This window comes from Styela clava, chromosome 4 (genome assembly GCF_964204865.1).
Source record: "Styela clava chromosome 4, kaStyClav1.hap1.2, whole genome shotgun sequence".
Classification (NCBI taxonomy): Eukaryota; Metazoa; Chordata; class Ascidiacea; order Stolidobranchia; family Styelidae; genus Styela; species Styela clava.
In genome coordinates this window covers 2,517,575-2,538,396 of record NC_135253.1, presented here as the reverse complement: position 1 = coordinate 2,538,396, position 20,822 = coordinate 2,517,575, and the positions used below count along the sequence as shown (strand labels likewise).

Below are 20,822 nucleotides of genomic sequence, written 5' to 3'. Positions count from 1 at the left end.
ATATTGCTGTGCGGGCCATAGGTTGCCGACCTCTGTTCTAAATGTTCAAATCTCAGCTATTCATGGCCTTTGACCCGAATGTGGCCATATAGAAGCAGCAACTGATATGGAAGTGGATACAGAAATTATTTTATTCTTCACAGTTTTTAAAAGTTGAATGAACTAAATAGTGACTTATCTACAAAATTTTAAGCGTGAGTCAATATAAGGTTTGTGAACCCAAGAAGGTTCTTCTAATAGTACATTGTAACTGTGCTTCATCCCTGTTGGTATGTAGTTAAATTTTCTTTGTATTTACTTTTCAGAACCAAATCGATCCGAACCATGACTCAAGGTGAAATATTTTTATTTAAATAAATTCAGAATATTCCATGTTGTATATCAAGAGTGATAGACATAGGCATATGCACTTAGAGAAATATTGGACAGACCAGAGTTTGAAATATATAGTTTATTTGACAAAAATACCAAGTAATAGTAAAAAAAATTTTAAATGTAACAAAACTGGTTAACAATCTACTCATCCTAGATAAGAACCACCAGGCTAACCAGTCAATTCTCAAATAACACTACTAGACTCGAGTGCTCGGATATGCACCTCAGTTAATTAGTATGACTAATATATTTTATTTCATCATTTCACTGAAACTTATTAAGATCAACATTCCAAAATTCAAAAGAGCCAAATTAATATCTCATCTCGGTGGGTAAAATTATATAGTCATTATAATAACATCTCTTGTTCACCATTTTTTATGCATTTGCATTTTTCTAATTGTTATAATTTTCCTTGCAGTTGTCGACCACCTCCAACACGAAGAGTCATGGTTCGGAAAAGGAATATCAAACACTCAAATCTTAATGAAAATAGAATTTGGAATGACATTATAAATCAATCAAACAAAAGAAATTCTAAAAGTAAGTATTTTCAATAAGGGGACATGTAACTTTACCACTTATAAAATCCCAAAAGAAAAATTCTTTGCCAGTTGAACACACAAATATTGTGCAAGGAGCGCAGCCAGGATATTTTTAAGAGGGTTTACATAGAATTTGAAACGGTTCGCCAAAAGTGCAATTAACGACGCTGTATGGCATTTAACGAAAATTTTGCGTCATTCACAGCAAAATTCAAGATTTACGTTCAGATGGCTGCCCTGTGCCAGACGTCGATAAACATCCACTAATCATCCGCTCTTCGTTGTTTTATGAGGAAACTAACTATTTGTCAGAGAGACATATGTAGCCGCACTGCCCGCACACTCTCGACTGCTATATGCCCAGTGTGAAATATTTACACATCGATCGATGTCTTGCACAAACGTGATTAATGAACATGAAATACAACAAGAACCAAATAGAATCTTGACAACCTAGAAACAAAATGAATATAGAGAATAAACGAATGATGTATGCCAATGGTTCTTAAACTTATCTTCTTGAAATTATATGCACAAAACAAGCTCGCATGTAGCATCGATCAAATGTTAAATCATTGATAGAGTTAATGCTGAATCAAGTGGATATTTTTATTGTCATTCAATAAGTCTTGACACCCGCCGTGATTAGTGGTGGGAAAAATTTACTTTTTTTTTTAAACAGAATGATTCGAATATTTTCAACACGAATTCGAATTTCACAACACAAATTAATTGTATTCTGATTTTTTATCTTCTGCGTAGGATTTGACCTTCCATATCACAGTTTGTAAATTAGGGTCCTAATTTGAATGAAACATTATTATCAATTCAATCACCAGATGCGTTTATTTATGAAACTGATAATTGATTAATAATGCAACTCAACTTTGAGTTATAATACTGATACTAAATATTGGTATTTCTACATGATCAAAACAATATTCGCTTGAAAGTTTGGAAAAATTCTCATAGAATAAATTATTTACCTGTCTCACTTTCTCAAAATAGTGTTGACCCTCGTAGGCCGCAAAATCCTCCCACCCCCAGCTGGCTGGTCCCCGAAATGTAAGTGTGTGTAACTCTAAACTGAAGTTCAGTTCATGATAATTACAAATAAAGTTTGTGCATCAATTTCCACTCAACACTTATATTGGAATAAGCTTTGAAGTAGGCCATATAGTATGACCCTTGTCTACACTCAGATTTTAGCATAATATTCTAAAATGACAGTTTGTGTTTAGAAAGGCACTCAGCTCACATTGGTATGAAAACAGAATAGTATTTGCTCTTGTCACTACGTGAAATCTTTCGTGGTTTTGCCTGATGCCTTTATTACTGTAAGGCTAAGTGATAGCCTTTTTCATTATTAAAATTTTTCAATTCGTTGTGAGCATGGAAAAAATTAATATATTGTGTGGCCCAGCTAGATGTCTCAAGTTGGTTGTATGGCCCATCAGCAAAAATGTTTCCCAGTGTTAGACTGAAATATACATTGGTTGTAAGAATTTTATATTTACAACCAAAGGGAGAATGGTGTTTACATAGAAAGTGTGATAATATTTGATTCAATTCAACAGTTGAATGTAAAACTTCAACTACCAGTATAGGTATTACTTTTCACTATTGTTTATCTGCATAACAGTAATCATTGTTCCTCTGATTTGTTATTTGGTTACAGGATACAAGAAAACATCTATACCGGTGAGTTCATAAAACATCTAATTCATCTAAATTGATATTTTCTATTCTGAAGATATAAAAAACTTATGAAATTTCTAGCAAGATTTGAACCCCAACGTTTATCCTATTGCTCTGCCCACTTGTGCCAAATGTAGTCCCAAGTTTTTCAATGAGACAAATTTTACATATTTTCTACGTTAAATTGTTGATTCAACCAATACTTCAGTGCATTCACATTTACTGAAATTGTCATTGTGAGCAATGAGTCCAGAAACTAGTCTTGACGGTAAATGGTGATTCTACATGTTCTCTGTTTTTTGAAAAATTAAATGAACTAAATAGTAAATTTTTATATGAATATCTGACTAGGGTTTGTTTGTATTGGATGATCCTTAGTTTTTATTTAAATGATTTGTTTGGAAAAATTCAGGTCACTTTAGTACTCAGTATTGGAATTTTGTTCAAGAAGATTACCATAATAGTAAATTTTGCAGCTGTGCTTCATATCTGTTGGTATGTTCCGTAGTTAAATTTTATTTGTACTTGATTTTCAGAAGCAAAACAGTTCCATACAGCATGACTCAAGGTAAAGATTTCCATATAACCTCTTAGAGAAATTCGGGAAGGAAAAGCGATTCAGATATATATTTTTTTGGTTTTTTGGTTGAGACAAAAACATCAAGTAGACAAAAGTAGGAAACTTTTCTTTGGGAAAAGTCGGAAAACTCTATTGAAAAAAAATTGCTTTCTGATGTTCACATAAGTTTTCAAGTATCGCAGGACAAATGTTTATAAGTGATCTTGCAAGGCCAAGGCAAATAATATAATTACAATGTATTTTAGGTAGATGGAACTTCACTCTAGCTATTTTTATAAGTGCTAACAAAACTAGTTAATAAGTTAATCATCCTTGATAAGAACCACCAAGCTATACTTGAGTACATACATCTGATATGCACCTCAGTTAATTACTAATAGGTTTTATTTGATCATTTGCACTGAAAATTAAGAAACACATTTCAGAATTCAAGTTTGCAAACTTAATACTCCACCTTGGGGATTAAAAATGTATAGTCATTATTATCTAATGCTTCTTTGCAGTAACAGCGCAGCTGCACCAAAAATTCACAAACCCACCGTGAGACAAATGTTGGAACGAGCCAATTTTCAACGTAAGTATTTTCAATATGAGGACATAAAATTTACCTATTTTATGAAGAGAAAGGAAAAACATTTTGCCAGTTGAACTCACAAATATTACAGAAATATGTGTAACTCGAATCTATAGTTCAGCCTTTGGTAATCACAAATAAAGTTTGTGCATCAATTGTCCTTCAACACTTATTCACGCCTTCCACTTCAAATAAAGGTCACAGAGCAAGCATCCACTGATATCTAAGGATGTGTAAGGGACTACTGTTTTCTGAAAGACCACAAACTTTCTGGTTCTGTATTACCTACACAATTTTTTCCCACGTCGTTAAATTCAACACTTTAACTGCCATTGCACCCTTGAAATCTTTTTGACCAGGCTGTCCCTCATGTGATGTCAAATATAAATCAATTCCTCAAATATGGTTGAAATTGGATACATTCAATATGATATTTCTCTATATGTTCATTTACTCTGATATTCGTTTATCAGTAATAATTTATGAAAATTTGCATTACTAAAGTTATGACTAAATCGTGGAAATAACACAGTGGAGTTCACACTATTTGGAATTGAATGTGAACCACAATTTTGAAACCAAAAACCTATTCAATTTTAAATTTTTCACAGCGGTACTGCAAGGAAAAAAAATTAATGACGAATTGGAACTTGTTTGCAGAGTGGATTGGCCATCATATGTCAGGTATTCATTTATATTACTTTGTTTTTTCACTGATTTTAGTAATGAGTTATTGGCAATTGGGTTGTTTTTAGTATACAGTGATACCTCGTTAGTCAAACATAATTCCTTGAGAATTGGTGTTGAACTACCTAACTTCTTTTTTCATACAAAACAATCGGAAATATTTATAAAGAATTCCTATCAGTTGTATGTATGTTATAGTAGGGTTTCCCAAACTAGTGTCTGCGGACTGGGATAACTGCACAGGGGTCCGCAACATATTATAAATCTGACACATACATTTTAACGTATATCCACTGTCACATAGACATTCATGAACGAGATAAAACATAAGTTCACACAGTCTCGTATCATAATTGTTACGAAACCTTAACAATTGAAGTAAAAAAATTAAGTTAATTGTGTGAGACTACACCAGTAATATACAGAATTAAATTCGTTCTAAGTGTTCAATTAGTACCGACAGCCCAGATATCGGGGGTCAATCAATCATAATCCTATCGAATTGCCCTAGAATGTATTGATTCAGATTCAATGATACAGCATAAGATGGGGGGCCGTCAAAAACAAGATTTACAACCAAGGGTTCACGGCCCAAAAGTTTGTGGGAATCTGTGTTAGAGCACATTGCATACTTCTGCTACTTCATTTTAGCCTTCGTGTTCATATCAGAGTTGCTATTTCGGAGCCAGATTTAAAATCTAGATTTTCTGTGATTTTCACCATATAATTCTCGAATTTCCTGGGATTAATAAAATTGGAAAAGACACACATAAAACAAATACCGTATTTCCCAATAAAGAGATCTAAGAGGCTAAGCCTAAATTTAGCACTGAAAAAGAGGGTTTTCCATATAGCCATCCAATAAGACAAAAAGATGGGAAGAAAAAGTTCGTCTTAGTGGGTCAGTAATATGTATCAATAATTTTATATGGTTGGAACCAGGTCTTGTTTATTTCAGGTAGAATAATATTCACAGCATTATTTTTACCAATAAGGGGTAATTTTAATCATTTTGAACAATACATAAACTGAAATAACCCATGATATGGTGTGATAGTTACTGCATGCCATGTTTTTAAAGGAATGAGACAAGTAACTGCTGGTGCTACAAAGTCAATTAAATTATCTTGATTGACAGAAACTTTGACCTCCGTGAATATGTTATAAAATATATCAACCCATATATTGAGCTCACATAAATCATGTTTGAGAAGTATAAGCCGAACCCATCGAAGGAAAGTAAGAATAGTCGTCCAACAAGACGCCCCCCAAAAAAATAATTAGACAAAAAAAAAAGACTTATTAGGCAGAAAATACAGTATCGTAAGCATTCATGTTCATTCCTTATAAAACTGACGCAAAAACATGAGAGTGGGATCATTAGGACAATTCCCAATTTTGTTGGCAAAAAATCCAAGAGCTGAAAATGCACTAATATCAATTATACCACAAAAATACTAATATTATAGCAGCTGAAATAGTGAAAATTTATAAGATTTAAATTTCTCAATTAAGGCCACAGACAATCATTTAGAAATATAGGAGATTGAGCTACTGAGACTTTAAATCATTATAAAATTGTTTGTTTTGTTAGTAAATACTAAAAACAGTATTTAATGATGAAGAGATTGAGATTTATGCTTAATTGTCAAATGTTGATGCGTCTTTGATCAATATATTTGTTTCTCAAAAAAATGTTTTTTGGGTTTTACTGTGTTTTCATTTACAATGATTTCCTTTTTGACTAGTTCCGACTAATGCAGCATTTCTTAACCTGGGGTAAATTTACCCCTGGGGGTAAATTTCTTCATTCTTGGGGGTAAATTTCGTTATTGTAAAAAATATTTTAAACAAACACAAAACATATCTATTTGCTCGTTTTGTTACGAGAAATCAGTGTCAGCGTATTATTTATTAATAGTGGTCCTATTTCAAACGAAATTGAAAACCAACACCCATAATTAAATCGAGTTCTTTTCATTAAATTTTGACCCCCCTCCTTTAAAAGACTTGGAAGACTCAAAAAACGTTAGTAACGTGTGCGATTGCATTTTACTATAATCGCCGATATTTTTCGTCAGCATGGCTTGTTATTTTGGTCGTAGACACCTTAACGTCGGTGTTTATTCTCGCTAAATCACATATTTCCTCCAACATAAGTATGTCTTATGTTCATCGGCGGGAATATGCTCAAGTATATCATTTAATTAGTAACGCTAATTTATTGGTTGACAGGCGGCAATATAAAACACTAAGAATAAAACCCAAAACAATAGAAGTTTCGTCATAGGAGGCAGGTGACGATTAAAAACGCCTCTTTATCCATTGTGAATCACGAAAATTCGTGTGTCTGTAGCACACATTATGTTCAGTCGGCGTTGGAACCATAGCGTCAATGACATTGAATGAAATACAGCCAATTGTGCCTGCTGAGAAAGTGGCGTATTCGCGGCGAAGGAACTTCAGTAGCCTTTCGGAAGGGATTTCCAGGCGTTGAATATGTATTTTCGATTTACTAATATATTTCATGTGTATTTTTATTGCCCTAAATTAAATTGTAATTTATGTGAATTTAGATCAGATCTTTTCTAACGGCGATAGCGAATTCGCAAGATCGAAAAAAAAGAATCAAAGCTAAATATAATCGGGCAGTTCATCTCATATTTTCATGTTCACAGATTACCTTGGTAATTTAGACTTTAGAGTAGTAATGTTTTTCTTTTGCCGTAAGAAGGAACAATTGCAAGTTACGTTGAACACATTTAAATTACTATAGAAAGACATTTTAGATTCTCATAATTGTCAGGGAAATGAGGAAAGTCGGCTGCAAAAGTGGGGTCTTTTAACGAGCACGTAACCGCGACGACTGTCTCATAAGGGATTGGATTTTAACCCTGTGTCTAAATCTTAGCTGCGCTCCTAATCAGAGCAAATTTTTATATTTTGAGTTGACGTATCTTATTCAGGATAGTCTTTATATTCCCCAGAGTGTTCTGTGCAAAAAGCACATACGATTGGAGAAATCATCTTGAAAGCTTTTTGTGATCGATGATTTCATTTTCCCACTCCGAACTATTTTCGCAACTCTCTATCACCTCAATAGAGATACGCATACGTTTTCCCCCTCCCACACCACTCTTTTCCCACTGAACCCCACTCTCTTATTTTTCACGCCGATCTGAAGCCCAATACAGAGGCGAAGACGGGGTATAAAAAAGAAAGAGAGAGAGAGAGAGACTTCGCATCTAAATTTAGAGCTATTTATACTTTACCTGACGAATTTTTAATATCAGATGTATTGGGGGTAAATCTTGTAACCTTGTTTGATAAAGGGGTAAATTGTTCAAAAAAGGTTATTAAGAACCACTGGACTAATGTGTATTTTGATTGGGTTGATTTTGACATAATATAGTGTCCGAAATGAATCCCAACCGGTGAACATTACAAATGTCGGAGAGCGATGAAGCTGCAATAATAAATAAAGTAGTTTTTATGCAGTGAGAAATGGGAAAAAAGTTCTAAAATAGACGAAGGTTGGGACCACTAGCCAAAATATTATGTTATTAAAGAGGATTACAATTGTTCCAAAAGGTTTCTAAGTTTGCTCATGTATGGATACATCTCAAATGATTTATATTCAATAATGCAGATACATAAATTTGGGGACAAAATGGAATGTTTTGACTAATTGACATTCTTTTGCTTTCATAGTGGTACTAGTTATGCATTTTTCCTTTTTAACATTTTAGATATTCTGCAGTCAAATAATATTTTTGATCATAAAGTCAAATATTCAACCATTTTCCATCTTTTCATCAATAAATATGATAATTTCTTGCAGAAAATATCTATCTCCATCTGCTACCATCACTAAGTTGCCAATTGTCACTGAGATGCCATTTGTCACGGACCTATCGTCGATCAATGGGTCGTCATCTGTCAGAGAGGTATCATTTATAACAGAGTCATCATCTGTCAGTGAGTTAACAACTGTCACTTTACCTAACGGTAAGTCAGTTTTATAGCAAAAATTTTCGTTTTTTACAAGCAGAGTACCCGACTCAAAACTCTAAATTCTGGACCATTTAAAATCTACTCTCCTAAAAAAATTTCGAGTTGATGGAAATTTTGACTCCAGCATAAAAAACAAACCTCATTTGTCTATGGAGAATTTTCGGTCAACATGAGACTTATTGAAATTTACAAATTTTCACTTCACTAAAACTCTCGAAACGTTTGACACCTGCGCTTAATTTCATTGCCAACGATCAAATAATTGCAACTTATATAGAATATATATATTTCATTCAGCTGTCGACATATTACACACTGACAGTGATGACTCCAGACGCACAGATGATACCTACTGTATCAGGAAAAAACCCAGAAACCAAACAAGGTATAGTATATTATTATTTTTTATGGTATTGAGAATAAATTAAGCACTTGCATGGTATTAAAAAAAAAAAAAGTCTTCCAATTCCAAGACGACATTTAATCCTCACAAAGTATCTATGTGGTAAAATTCAAAGAATTAAATTTTCCCTTAGAGTGGTAAGTTTTCTTAAATCCTGCTGTTTTTATTAATCAATGCTGTGATCTGTCAACAAGGCATGCTTGTAAAGTTTCAAAATTCAAATATATCCAACCCAGTTTGAGTTTTTGTACCTTAGCTGTCAAATTCAGGTACCGGTACTTGAAGTGTTGATAGTACTTCCAGCTATTTATTGACCTATTCTATCATAATGTAAGATATATATTTAGAACAGGTCACAATGCGCCAGTCATCATAGATAGGATGGCTAACACATAGCCATATCATGATGATTGGATATTGATCCAACTCCGAGCCATATGGACCTCTCCCCGAGCATCGACTTCCTTGTTTACTTCGTGACATTGGCCAATCAGCAAGATACAAAAAATGACGTAACAATGCTCCCTTTTCGCATCCGCTCAGACACTTTTCTCACTCAGACAGATTTTCAAGCGTGGTCGTGAACATTACCTCATTTTCGCGTTTTTGAGCTCTATTCGTTAGTTTTCAGTTGTGTTTCAGAAACTTAAAAATATAAATCAGATAATTCAATGATCACTCTGTCTTCCTAGGAGTTTCAATTTAATTGCAATAATAAAAAATTAGTGTAGAAATAGCTGTGATAGAGTCGGCTAAAATTCTTTACCGGTACATTTAAAAAACAGATTGTTGTATGCGATGAATCATAATGATGGTTTAAAACACAAAGCCCATTTCACAGGTGCCAACTCGCAAAAGCACTCTTAGAATAGCCCTGAAAATTCTGCAATGATAAAGTATAGGAAGAATATTCTGGGGGTCAAAGGTCGGGGGGAAAGGTCCATATTTGGAAATTTAAAGTTAATGTCTATAGCAGCAGTTCCCAATGGGTGTGTCGCGAAAATGAACATAATTTTGTTGGACAGAACTAAAGTATGATTTAGTATTTCATTTTCAACTATTTTCCAACTTTTCATTAATGAATATAATATTTTCTTGCAGATATATTACATCTACACCCTAAAGACCAGAATGAATTTAAAATTATTTTTGTATGGTATTGATAATAAATAAAGCACTTGCATGATATGAAAAAGACAACACTGTCTTTCAATTCCAAGATGACAATTAATCCTCACAAAGTATCTATGTGGTAAAATTCAAAGAATAATATTTTCCTGTAGAGTGGTGAGTTTTTCTTAAATCCTGCTGTTTTTATTAATCAATGCTGTGATCTGTCGACAAGGCATGATTGTAAAGTTTCAAATTTCAAAAATACCTAATTCTATATGAGTTTTTTACCTTGGCTGTCAAATTCAGGTACTGAAAGTGATGAAACCGCGTTCAGGTCTCTATTGACCTATTCTATCGTAGTGTAAGATTAAAAAAATATATACTTAAAACATGCCGCAATGCGCCAGTCATTCTCATAGGTAGGATGGCTTACACATAGCCATATGATGATAATTGGATATTGATCCAACTCTGGACCCTTACAGTTAATGTCTATATCAACGGTAAAGATATTTTTGGTAATTGCTGTTCTGTAAATGTCGCTTGAGAGTTTCACTGCTAGTCCATGGGAATGTTCTGATGATACTTTTGTGTATTTGAAACTAAATAAATAAATGGTAGAAGTGAATCGCATAATCGCAAATATAAAGACCAAAACTAAATATAATTGGGCATTTTTTTTTCATATTTTTATGTCAACAAAGGGTATTTTAGTCGGTATATGCTAAAAAAGTTGTCTCTTTTAGCGAATGCATAATCATGGTTATAGTTTCCGAATGGAATGGGAATTTCTGGTTTTGAAACCCCCGTTTTTGAAAATCCTGGGTGGGCAGATATAAGGTCAAAATTATGGAAAAATACATTTCTGTTACAAAATTTAAATTCAGTATCGGCATGAAAAACACTTTCATCATAATAACTGTTATTCTTGGGTGAAGTTCTGGTGGTTCTCTTGTATACTGGTTGTATAGCTGCAGTAAGAGGTCGTTTCATTCTGCAATTACGTAGTTCATTTAGGAACCACTTGTACAAATAGTGGTGTTGAGGTTGATATGTGATGTAATCTTGAAAAATATTTTACAAGCAGGAATGCTTTATTTATTAATACCCAGACTCAATAAATGCTTTGCGAGCAATATGGATAATGCTATTACATGTTTTGCTACATACATTCTAGTAGTCATTCGTTTTGAAAGAATTTCCATGAATAATAGATGGTAGTCAGCAGATGTTTCTACCAATAACAAGTAGGTTAGGGCTGAAACCTTGGTATTGACTATTTTTAGTACTAACTTCCTGGGCAAGTGCTGTTTCTCAATCATTTTCATCTTTCACTGTAATAGGACAAATTTCAGAAGTAAGCCTTTTATAACGCTAACATAATCAATTGCTCTAAAAAAAATATACTGCAGTAAAAAAAATTTTGATACCAACATTTCGACTACGCTTAGTTCCTGCCGAATTGAGTTCTTCACAATGATCAGAATGTACTTGGTTGGGTCCTTTCAAATATGCAAATCCAGGTCTTCGTAAATTTTTCAACGATTGTTGAAGTCTTTTTGTGCTACGGTGCTCTATTAAGTAACTTCATCCACCATATGTAGGTGTCACACAGTGCTACAGTCTAATTAAAATAATCCGTAGCCAAAGATAAGTCAACCACAAGTGGATGGACTTTATATATGGCACATGTTTCACTTTCATCTATAAGCTGACTATGTCCAGGACACTATTTTCTAGCATTGATCATCAATCTTTACATATTTTTTTTTGATGTATTGTCTTCTAACTTTTCAACCCATTTTCTGACAATAAAGTTTCAGTTTCGAGGTCAGAGATGCAATCAAAGGCAGCTCACCAAACCTATGCCTCAAAAATGCTATGACTGTGGAAGCAATTAACGCAGTTCATACGATCAGAAGAAAACCACATTGCAAAGCATTCTGCAGAACCTGAGAGAAATGTGGCATAACGAATCACCTTGCAACAGTGTTTTGGCAAAAGGATTCTGCAATGGAGTTAACAGCATCTGCTAATCATTCTGAACGGAAAACAACATAACAGAGATCATAATCAATGTCACCACAGCCATGATGGTCGTCTTACCAGACAAATGTATTTCTACATATCCAGACAGTGTAACCAGTATATGTTTTGCAGAATTATCCTCTTTGTATGTTTGGTCTACAACAATGTAATCTAACACTATGTAAGGAAGTTGTGCGAACAGTCAAAAACTTTGGATTGGCCCATCACTTCCATGCCACCGTACATTTCTTGATGAGTCGGCCTGGAGTTCACAGACGAAACTGTATATTTGTCCCATAATTATACCCGAGCAGAGATACATGCATTGGACCCAACATCCTTCTCAATTCCAATGGATGTCAGCCAATCACTATCATCAGGAAATTGATAAATCATCATTCAAGGTAGGGCAGAACATCACTGTTCATAGCTGTATTAGACAGCAAACACAGCGTACCCCTTACCCCGAACAACCAGTATGCTTGCCTTTTTAGCTACCTGAAAACAGTCTGTACGAAAAAACTAAGCACTTTCAATAACACCAGTGGATTTTCTTCATAGGTTAGGTAGTTGTTCCCTCATCCTATGATGGAATGCATCAGTGTTACTAAAAGTGCTTTTGGCTAAGAATCCTTTATAGGTTCTTAGTTTTGCGCATAGATTGTTTTTAGATAACTATTAAGGTAAGCAGGCTGGAGGTTGGGGTTTGATGTGTTTGCTGCTTAATGCAGCTGTGAACAGTGCTGTTATATCTTACCCTGAATGATGATTTTATCAATGTCCTAATGATAGTGATTAGATGGCATCCATCGGAATTTGGAAGGTTGTTGAGTTCAATGCAGTTATGTTTGTTCAGGCATAATATTGGAACAAATATACAATTTTAGGTGCTCCAGAAGTATGTGCACCAAGATGATGCACAACCTGAATCCTAACTATGTCCAGGTTGTGCGCCATCTTGGTACACATGCTTCGCAGCACCAAATTTTGTCTGTGAACTTGCTGCCAGAGAATTACATGGTGGCATGGAAGCATATCGGATCGGGTTTACATATTTATCCAGGGGGACCGGAAAGCCGATAAGACAGCTTAATTATATGGTGAACCATAGCCTCTCGTCTGGTTACCAGTCCATGTTGGGTATGGCATTAGTTAGCCAGTTATTTTGTTTTCAGAAGCATGGACTTGATGGTGGAGGAAGCTACAACCGACCAGCGATAACATGAACCAACCTGCGGCGATGAGGAGTCCAGCATGCCTCTCACACATAGCCATCCTGTAGAGGAACTCACAGATGGTAATCAGAGGTGCGGTGGCGAGCGTATTCATGCACCCCACAGCCGAGCCGTGACAGGCCATTCGGAAATTTTCGACAGTTTGCATAACCTCCTTACATGGTGTTGGATTACATTGGTGTAGACCGAATGTATTTAGAAGGCCTAATGATGTAAGACATATGTTGGCTCCACTGCTGTATATGCAGAAATATGTTTGTGGCGTAGACAACCATCATGGGCTGTTATGGTGGCATTGATTATTGTGATCTCTGTTATGTTGTTTCTCTGTTCAGAATGGTTAGCAGATGCTGCTAACTCCACTGCGGAATCCTTCTGTCGATACACTGTTTCAAGGTGATTCGTCATGCTACATTTCTCTCTTGTTTTGCAGAATGCTCTGCACTGTAGTTTCTCCTCTGGTTTAATGAATTGTGATCATTGCTTTTACAGCCACTGCATTTCCGAGGTATAGGTCAGGTAGGCTGCATTTGATTGCATATGTAATTTAAGAATCTTATTCAAACAGCTACCATGTCTTGAGGGTAGCGAACTTGGCTTAGTCAGCTTGTAGGATGTCATCTGATAGCAGGGGCGCAGCCAGGATTTTTGTACCAACAATGTCACAAGGTGTTTACAAACTAAAAATTGTGTGCAGTTCACAGCGAATCTGTGTTGAGTAAATTCCAGATTGTTGTGTAGCTCACTTCCCTTTGCCAGACGTCGGGAGAACAAAGTGGAATCTAGACAATTTAGAAACGACATCAATATAGAAACTGAACAAATGATATATGCCAGTGGTTCTCAAACTAATTTCGAACTTCAAATTAATTTTGAAAGAGAAATACAAATATACGGATGTCAGTGGCATTATAATCGTTTATATAAACAAAAACAATGTACTCGCATGTAGCATCGATTAAATGGGCATGAAATGTGAAACTATTTTAGAACTTTTAATTTATTGTTAATTATGTCGATTTTATATGATGTGATTAGTGATGAACAAAATCTTTTTTTTTAATATTCAAATATTTTCAACGATTATCGGAAAACGAGTATTGTAGATAACTCCTTCAGAAAACTTATTGAAGTCTGAAAACTCTGTAACAACGCAGAATTTTTTTACACCGTCACCGTGATCTCTTTGGCGGCCGACCTTAATGGTAATAAACTGTATCAATAAAGGACCTTTTTAATACACAAGTATCAATTTTCACGCAACGGCTGACATCGAAGTTTGGCTTTCATATTTCAGGCAGAACTGTGAGTTCACATCAGCAAAAATGTTAAATGCAGCTATCATATAAGGAGTGAATTCACAACACAAATTAATTTTATTCTGATATTTATTATCAGTTTTTTAATTACGGTACCAGTTTCAAGCAAACAATATGATCATTACTGACCTCTGAATGAAAATATTTATAAAGCTGATCATAGACTTTTTTAAGCATTTAAATTCCTATTGTGTCTGTTGTATTCTCGTCTTATAATTAAAAAACCAATAAGTTCGCATAGATAACCTGTGACATTTCAGAATTGAAAAAAACTGTGCTGACGTGCTTCATGCAAAATTAGAAATTGAACACATATGATTGGCGCAGTAGGAGTAAAATACCATAAAACAAAGATTTTCACATTAATCGGTTCTGTCTGTTAGAGAAAGCCTTAGGTGAATCGCAACTGTAATCCCCCACCCCCCCACACACACACACCCCCTGGCTGCGCCCCTGTCTAATAGTGATCCCTTGCAGAATCTTGCATTTCATCTGGAGACATGAGGGGGTTTCGAGGACCTTGGTAAAGAACTCCTTGAGAGGTAACTAATTTTATTCACCTATTTTACATCAATTTGTGTAATGGGACTGAAATCTTCAAACAGGGGGATATTTATTTGACTAACACGGACAGTCCTCTAGTTCGTAATAGAACTAATACAAGGAAAATCGGAATAAAATTATGGCCTAACTGTAACCGAGTACTCATACTTCGGGATTACCATATTTTGTACCTCATATTTCAGAAAGATACCACACCAATTTGATAATATCGGCTTGAAACTGGCTTTAGTTATAATCCTTTGGGTTAGATAGCATTTCTGAGGAGCACTGGACATGACTGGTTTTAGATGTTTGACTATAATTTTTGAAATGATTAATTAGGGGTAGTAATGGGTCCCTAATTTTTTAGTTTTTTTCCATATAAAAGCTTGACTTTTGCTATTGCAGAGGAATTGGGAATAGGGTCGAATGAAAAAACATTAGTGATCATTTGTGTGAATTTTATTTTTATAGTGTTTCACAAAGTTATGTAAAATTCCTTACTGAGTTCGTCTATCCCAGGTGATTTGTTGTTTTGCGTGATTATGCAGAGTTTTAATTTCGTCGCTGGTGACAGGTTGTTCCAATATAAAATATCTTAAATAGATACTTTGGACGAACTCTTTAGCGATATCACTGGTAGTAATCGTTTGTCTTGTGTTCTTCCCACCATAAATTGACATAAAAGCCTTACACTAGTGACTAGTCGTTGTTTGGCGTCTATAACCTTTTTATTGTGGTTTGTTTGATTTTATCATAAAAAGCCGATTTTTCGTTTTGTTCCAAATCATTCACGTTTGCCATTATGGTGTCTAATTTGTTTTGCTCATTCTGTAGAATTTGTATTTGGAATGTCAGTTGTTCAATTTTAAATATATTTCTCCCTTACCCTTCATTTATGAGTTCATCTACATTTTTCGGTGTCTGTTTTTTTTTTTATCTTTACCGACATTTTTGGGAATCGAGACTAGCTTTTTTCATTTTCAAGGTTACCAATTGTCCCACCAATCTTGGTATTTGATCAACTTTTTCCAGTTCACTGAGGGTAGACTCGAAAGAATTCTTTATTATATTGTTTGTAAGAGTTTGGTCTTCGAACATCGATAGGTGGTTTTTCCATGTCTCCCTTCCCCAGAAGACTTTTTTGTTTGTTTCGGTGCAATTAATTATGGGGCAAAGCAAGTGATCAGATATGGTGTTTAGTGTATGAGCTATTCTCGAAACTATGTGACCCAAGGTATAGGAATTGTGGATATTGATCCGGAAGAATTGTATTTTAGATACTGTACTTCTTTTGGAAAGTGTCAAAAATATTATGGTTAAAAGGAAGTTTTAAAAAAAATCTGGTGGCCAAAGTTTGAAGTTTCTTATAGCGTGTATTGATTCAAAGATGATACACTATTAAGAATTTGTATTAGTTGCAATAGCTGCTCAATATATCTACCAAACTTTTATAAAACGCTGTTTTTATGGGCGCGTTATGTGCAGGGCTATATTTTATTATTTGACTATCGATCCGAATCTCAATACTAGCTATGTGTATTGTACGGGTTATGTAATAAACAAAATACTATTATATTGGGCTATCGCTTTTAAGGCTTCATGTACCTAGGTATTTGACAGCAAGGTAAAAATAATTTAAATCATTACGAAACATGCCAGGCAGCATTGATTTGAAAAGAATATAGAGCATTAATAAATGTCATTTGGGAGACTAGTATCAATATGAAACAATACACAATAAATAAACACCGGTAATCCGTTATGTCAAATGTAAAATTACTTCATAAAACTAGCTTACCTAGATTATCTTACTGCGATTGTTCAAATATCCGCCAATTTGCCAGATTCATCATACCATGCTTGTGCTTTATTTATTATCGAACCACTTATATATTGTGTTTTTATTGGTCATTTTATACTTTTTTAGTCCATTTTTGTAACAATTTTGTAATTATCCCTGGATAGTGGAAAGCCCATAAGACGGCTTATTCATATGGCGACACACAAGCGCCTTGTTACCAGTCCATGTCGGGTATGGGATGAGGTAAGATCTTAATATTTATCCTGGGGGAAAGAAAGCTATGAGTGAGCTTGATCATATGACTATCACAGCCTCGTGTCTGGTTACCATTCCATGTCGGGTATGAATTATTTAGCCAGTTACTCTAATATGTTTTTATTTATTTTATTTAAATTGTTTTTGTGCATTTTTTCCACATTTTGTATCGTACCATGTTTCCATGTTTTTGATCTCTTAATGATATGCTTTTTAATTTGATGTACATTTCAATACAAATCTGAATATCACCCCAGGGTTAATGGGGGGGGGGAGAGAAACTATAACACTGCTTAATCATAAGGGGACCACAGCATCTTGTGCGGTTAAAATTACCAGTCCATGTCGGGTATAGGATCATTCAAGAATCCACATAACCAGGTGAGAAAGAAGGCAGATCAGACGGCCCAATTATATGGCGAACCACCTCCTCTCGTCCAGTTACCACTCCATGTCGGGTATTAGTTAGTCAGTTAAACCCCTTCATAATTTTTCTCAATTCCATTTCTATTGTTTTTTATGTACAATTACTTTTCACCTTTTCATGTTGTTTTCATTTTCGTTCTTCAATAAATTAACGGGAACTTTTTCGAATGCCAGACCACGTTCGCTTCTACTCAGAATAGATTCTTACCGTTATGTTCTATCAATATGAATTTTATTTTAGTTTCGCATTTGACGCACTGTGCAACGCGTCACCGCACCTCTGATGGATACCGTACATACAATCGGCGGACTCACACATTCGAATCCTACAGGAGATAATTACGAGTGTAATGATTGGTGGATTACTTGGCGTCGTAGGGTGGTAGTGGTACACGTGTCACGTATTAGCCGAATGGTTCTGGCTTCCCTACACCAGTAAAATTTAATAAAATGTAGTAACGGACCGGCATAAAATTCAAATGAGTGGATCAGAAAATGATAAGATATATTTGCGTAATATAATAAAATTTCTGGGCGCCCATTGTGCGTAAAAAGGCACACAGAAAACATCTCACATAAAAAATATGGTTCCATCACATTTTAACCCACGACAATTGCACCTATTAAATTTTTCTTTTCTACGGATATTTGAACGCATAATAACCCTAACCCATGGATTTTGGCACCCTCATATAGATGTAACCCGCGGATATACATGTGCAAATGTACGGTCACCAAAGATTATGTACATGCCAAATCATGTACAAACGCAATTAGCTGTAGTGAGAATATTGCTGCTTGTTCGTTCCTAATAAAGGATTGCAAATGGGGCTTCAAAGAAGAACTAGGGTTTTCCAGGTGTAAACTTCGAAAACCTCACTTTTAAATGTTATTACCGATAATATCTTTTCAGTCATGACCATACATAAAATGGCTTATTATACATTCTACCGGACAGAGATACAACTCGATTTTATTTATAGAACTAGCGCTTTTTCCTGTGTACACTTCTAATACCTCAATTTTAAATGTTATTACCCGTAATATCGTTTCGTTCCTGACCATACATGAAATGGATTGTTACATTATACCGGACAGAGATACATCTCGAGTTTTCTCGTTGTGTAAACTTCAAAAACCTCACTTTAAATGTTATTACCGATAATATCTTTTCAGTCATGACCATACATAAAATGGCTTATTATACATTCTACCGGACAGAAATACAACTCGATTTTATTTATAGAACTAGCGTTTTTTCCTGTGTACACTTCTAATACCTCAATTTTAAATGTTATTACCCGTAATATCGTTTCGTTCCTGACCATACATGAAATGGATTATTACATTATACCGGACAGAGATACATCTCGAGTTTTCTCGTTGTGTAAACTTCAAAAACCTCACTTTAAATGTTATTACCGATAGTATCTTTTCAGTCATGCCATACATGAAATGTCTCATTACATTCTACGGACAGAGATATGACTTTTAACAATATAATTTTGCGAAGTAATGGAAATGGGGGCAATGTCAACCACGCAAGCATGCAAATGTGTGCAACAATATTCGTTTTTTTTTTATAGATCTTGAGATTTTTCAAACAGTGATATTCTAAAAAGAATCTGAGTGGCAGACCTGTGAGATGGCGGAGTCAGTGATGTAAAACGGGTCGACTTGGCTAAATCGCTGTTATCTGCCACCCAGTCAGTCCTGATCATGATTTAATCGAGACCGGCACAAATATCTTGATTAAACTTAATTAATATTGAGGGCTGAGAGAACAACTCAAATTTGCAAATATAAGATTCCAATCTATTTATAGTTGGCAGTTTACCACGTTTTTTATGTTATTTTAGAATAGTAATAGTATTTTTCATTTTAGTAATAGCAATCTCACTCAACTCACCCAAAGGCGATTAACGATGGACAATTAAATTATTATGACAGGACATTATAAATGCTCGCATCGGCCATGAATTGAATATTTTGCGCGACAGAAAACTAGTTATCCACTTAAAAAGTCTTTTCTTAACGAGTGGTCTAATCGCAAATAATGTTGCCCGGGAAATTCCAATTTCGAAGACCCCCCCCCCCCCCCTCCCTTTTAAAAATCCTGGCTGCGCTTCTGCTTATAGATAATGTCATATTTGAATTAACGCCTCGTTGCCATATTCCGACGCTACTGTTGTCAAATTTTATTAATGCTGTTATTGCTTCTTTGAAGAGTTATGGAATAGCCAAGTCAGGAGTTTGACAAGTAATCGAATAGCTCGCGGAGTCCCTAGGTTTAAGAAGCGATGCGCCTACACCATCAAGTCCATACATCTGAATAACACATACATGAACGCTGCTACAGGCATCTTTTTATTGTATGTATGTATGTTTATTTTCCTCAAAAATGTAACACTATCTGCATACTATTTGAACGGTATAATGGAGACATGATACATGTTCAAGACCTTACTGGCGTAAGACACGGATGTGCGACATGTACCCCAACAAGTATAACTGCAGTTTAGGACTGCTGCGTTATAGTAGGACAACAGACATGAAATAGACAAATAAAACTCTAGTACAATACACGAGATGGAGAGGTACGGCACAACAACGATTTGTACAATAGATATATATAATTATACACCCAACTGCATATTGCCATGTGTCTGGAACGATCCTTTCCGATTTGACTGGTGCCACCATCTACGCCGGGGTCGTCCAACCTTTTTTGGCCAAAGGGCCACATGTAGTTTACTAATAATTGCGCGGGTCATCTTATGTTCTAGTTTTGCTACACTGACTACAGGTTAATAAAAGCTCTGCGGTAATTTCAAAATCACCATTAACTCGCCGCAAGAAGAACGCCAACTGAGCAGTAACCTTGATGATAGTGCATTCGTTGAGCGCCAAGGAATACGATGGAAATGTTCCCGCTTTTGCTATTAAGGTTTCCGCTATAAAGTGCTCAAACTCTTCGACATGACGAGTTATGGTCTGTCTTGACAGGCTATTTTTGCAAACACCTCTTTTATTTCCGGACGTAAAACATTGGCAACCCGAACAATACATAATATATATAGCCTACATCACCTAACGAATTCTTAATCTGAGAATGGCTTCGATTGTTTTGCGATAACGTCAAATAGAATGGTAAAAAACCAAGTTTGTAAGCGGCTATGGCACCTTTATTTATCGCTATTTCTTCCCAGTTGGTTTCGATACA

The 20,822-nt window shown here is 35.1% G+C and overlaps 1 protein-coding gene across 1 annotated transcript; it reads left to right on the top strand.

Moving 5' to 3' along the window:
• The first annotated feature begins 3,726 nt into the window (after positions 1–3,726).
• LOC144422173 (uncharacterized) lies at positions 3,727–11,832 on the top strand. Its single transcript, XM_078112064.1, has 5 exons — positions 3,727–3,772; positions 4,384–4,456; positions 8,301–8,467; positions 8,771–8,858; positions 9,978–11,832. Exons 1-5 carry the CDS (start codon positions 3,748–3,750, stop codon positions 9,997–9,999), a joined length of 375 nt encoding a protein of 124 aa, XP_077968190.1. The 5' UTR covers positions 3,727–3,747; the 3' UTR covers positions 10,000–11,832.
• Positions 11,833–20,822: the final 8,990 nt, after the last annotated feature.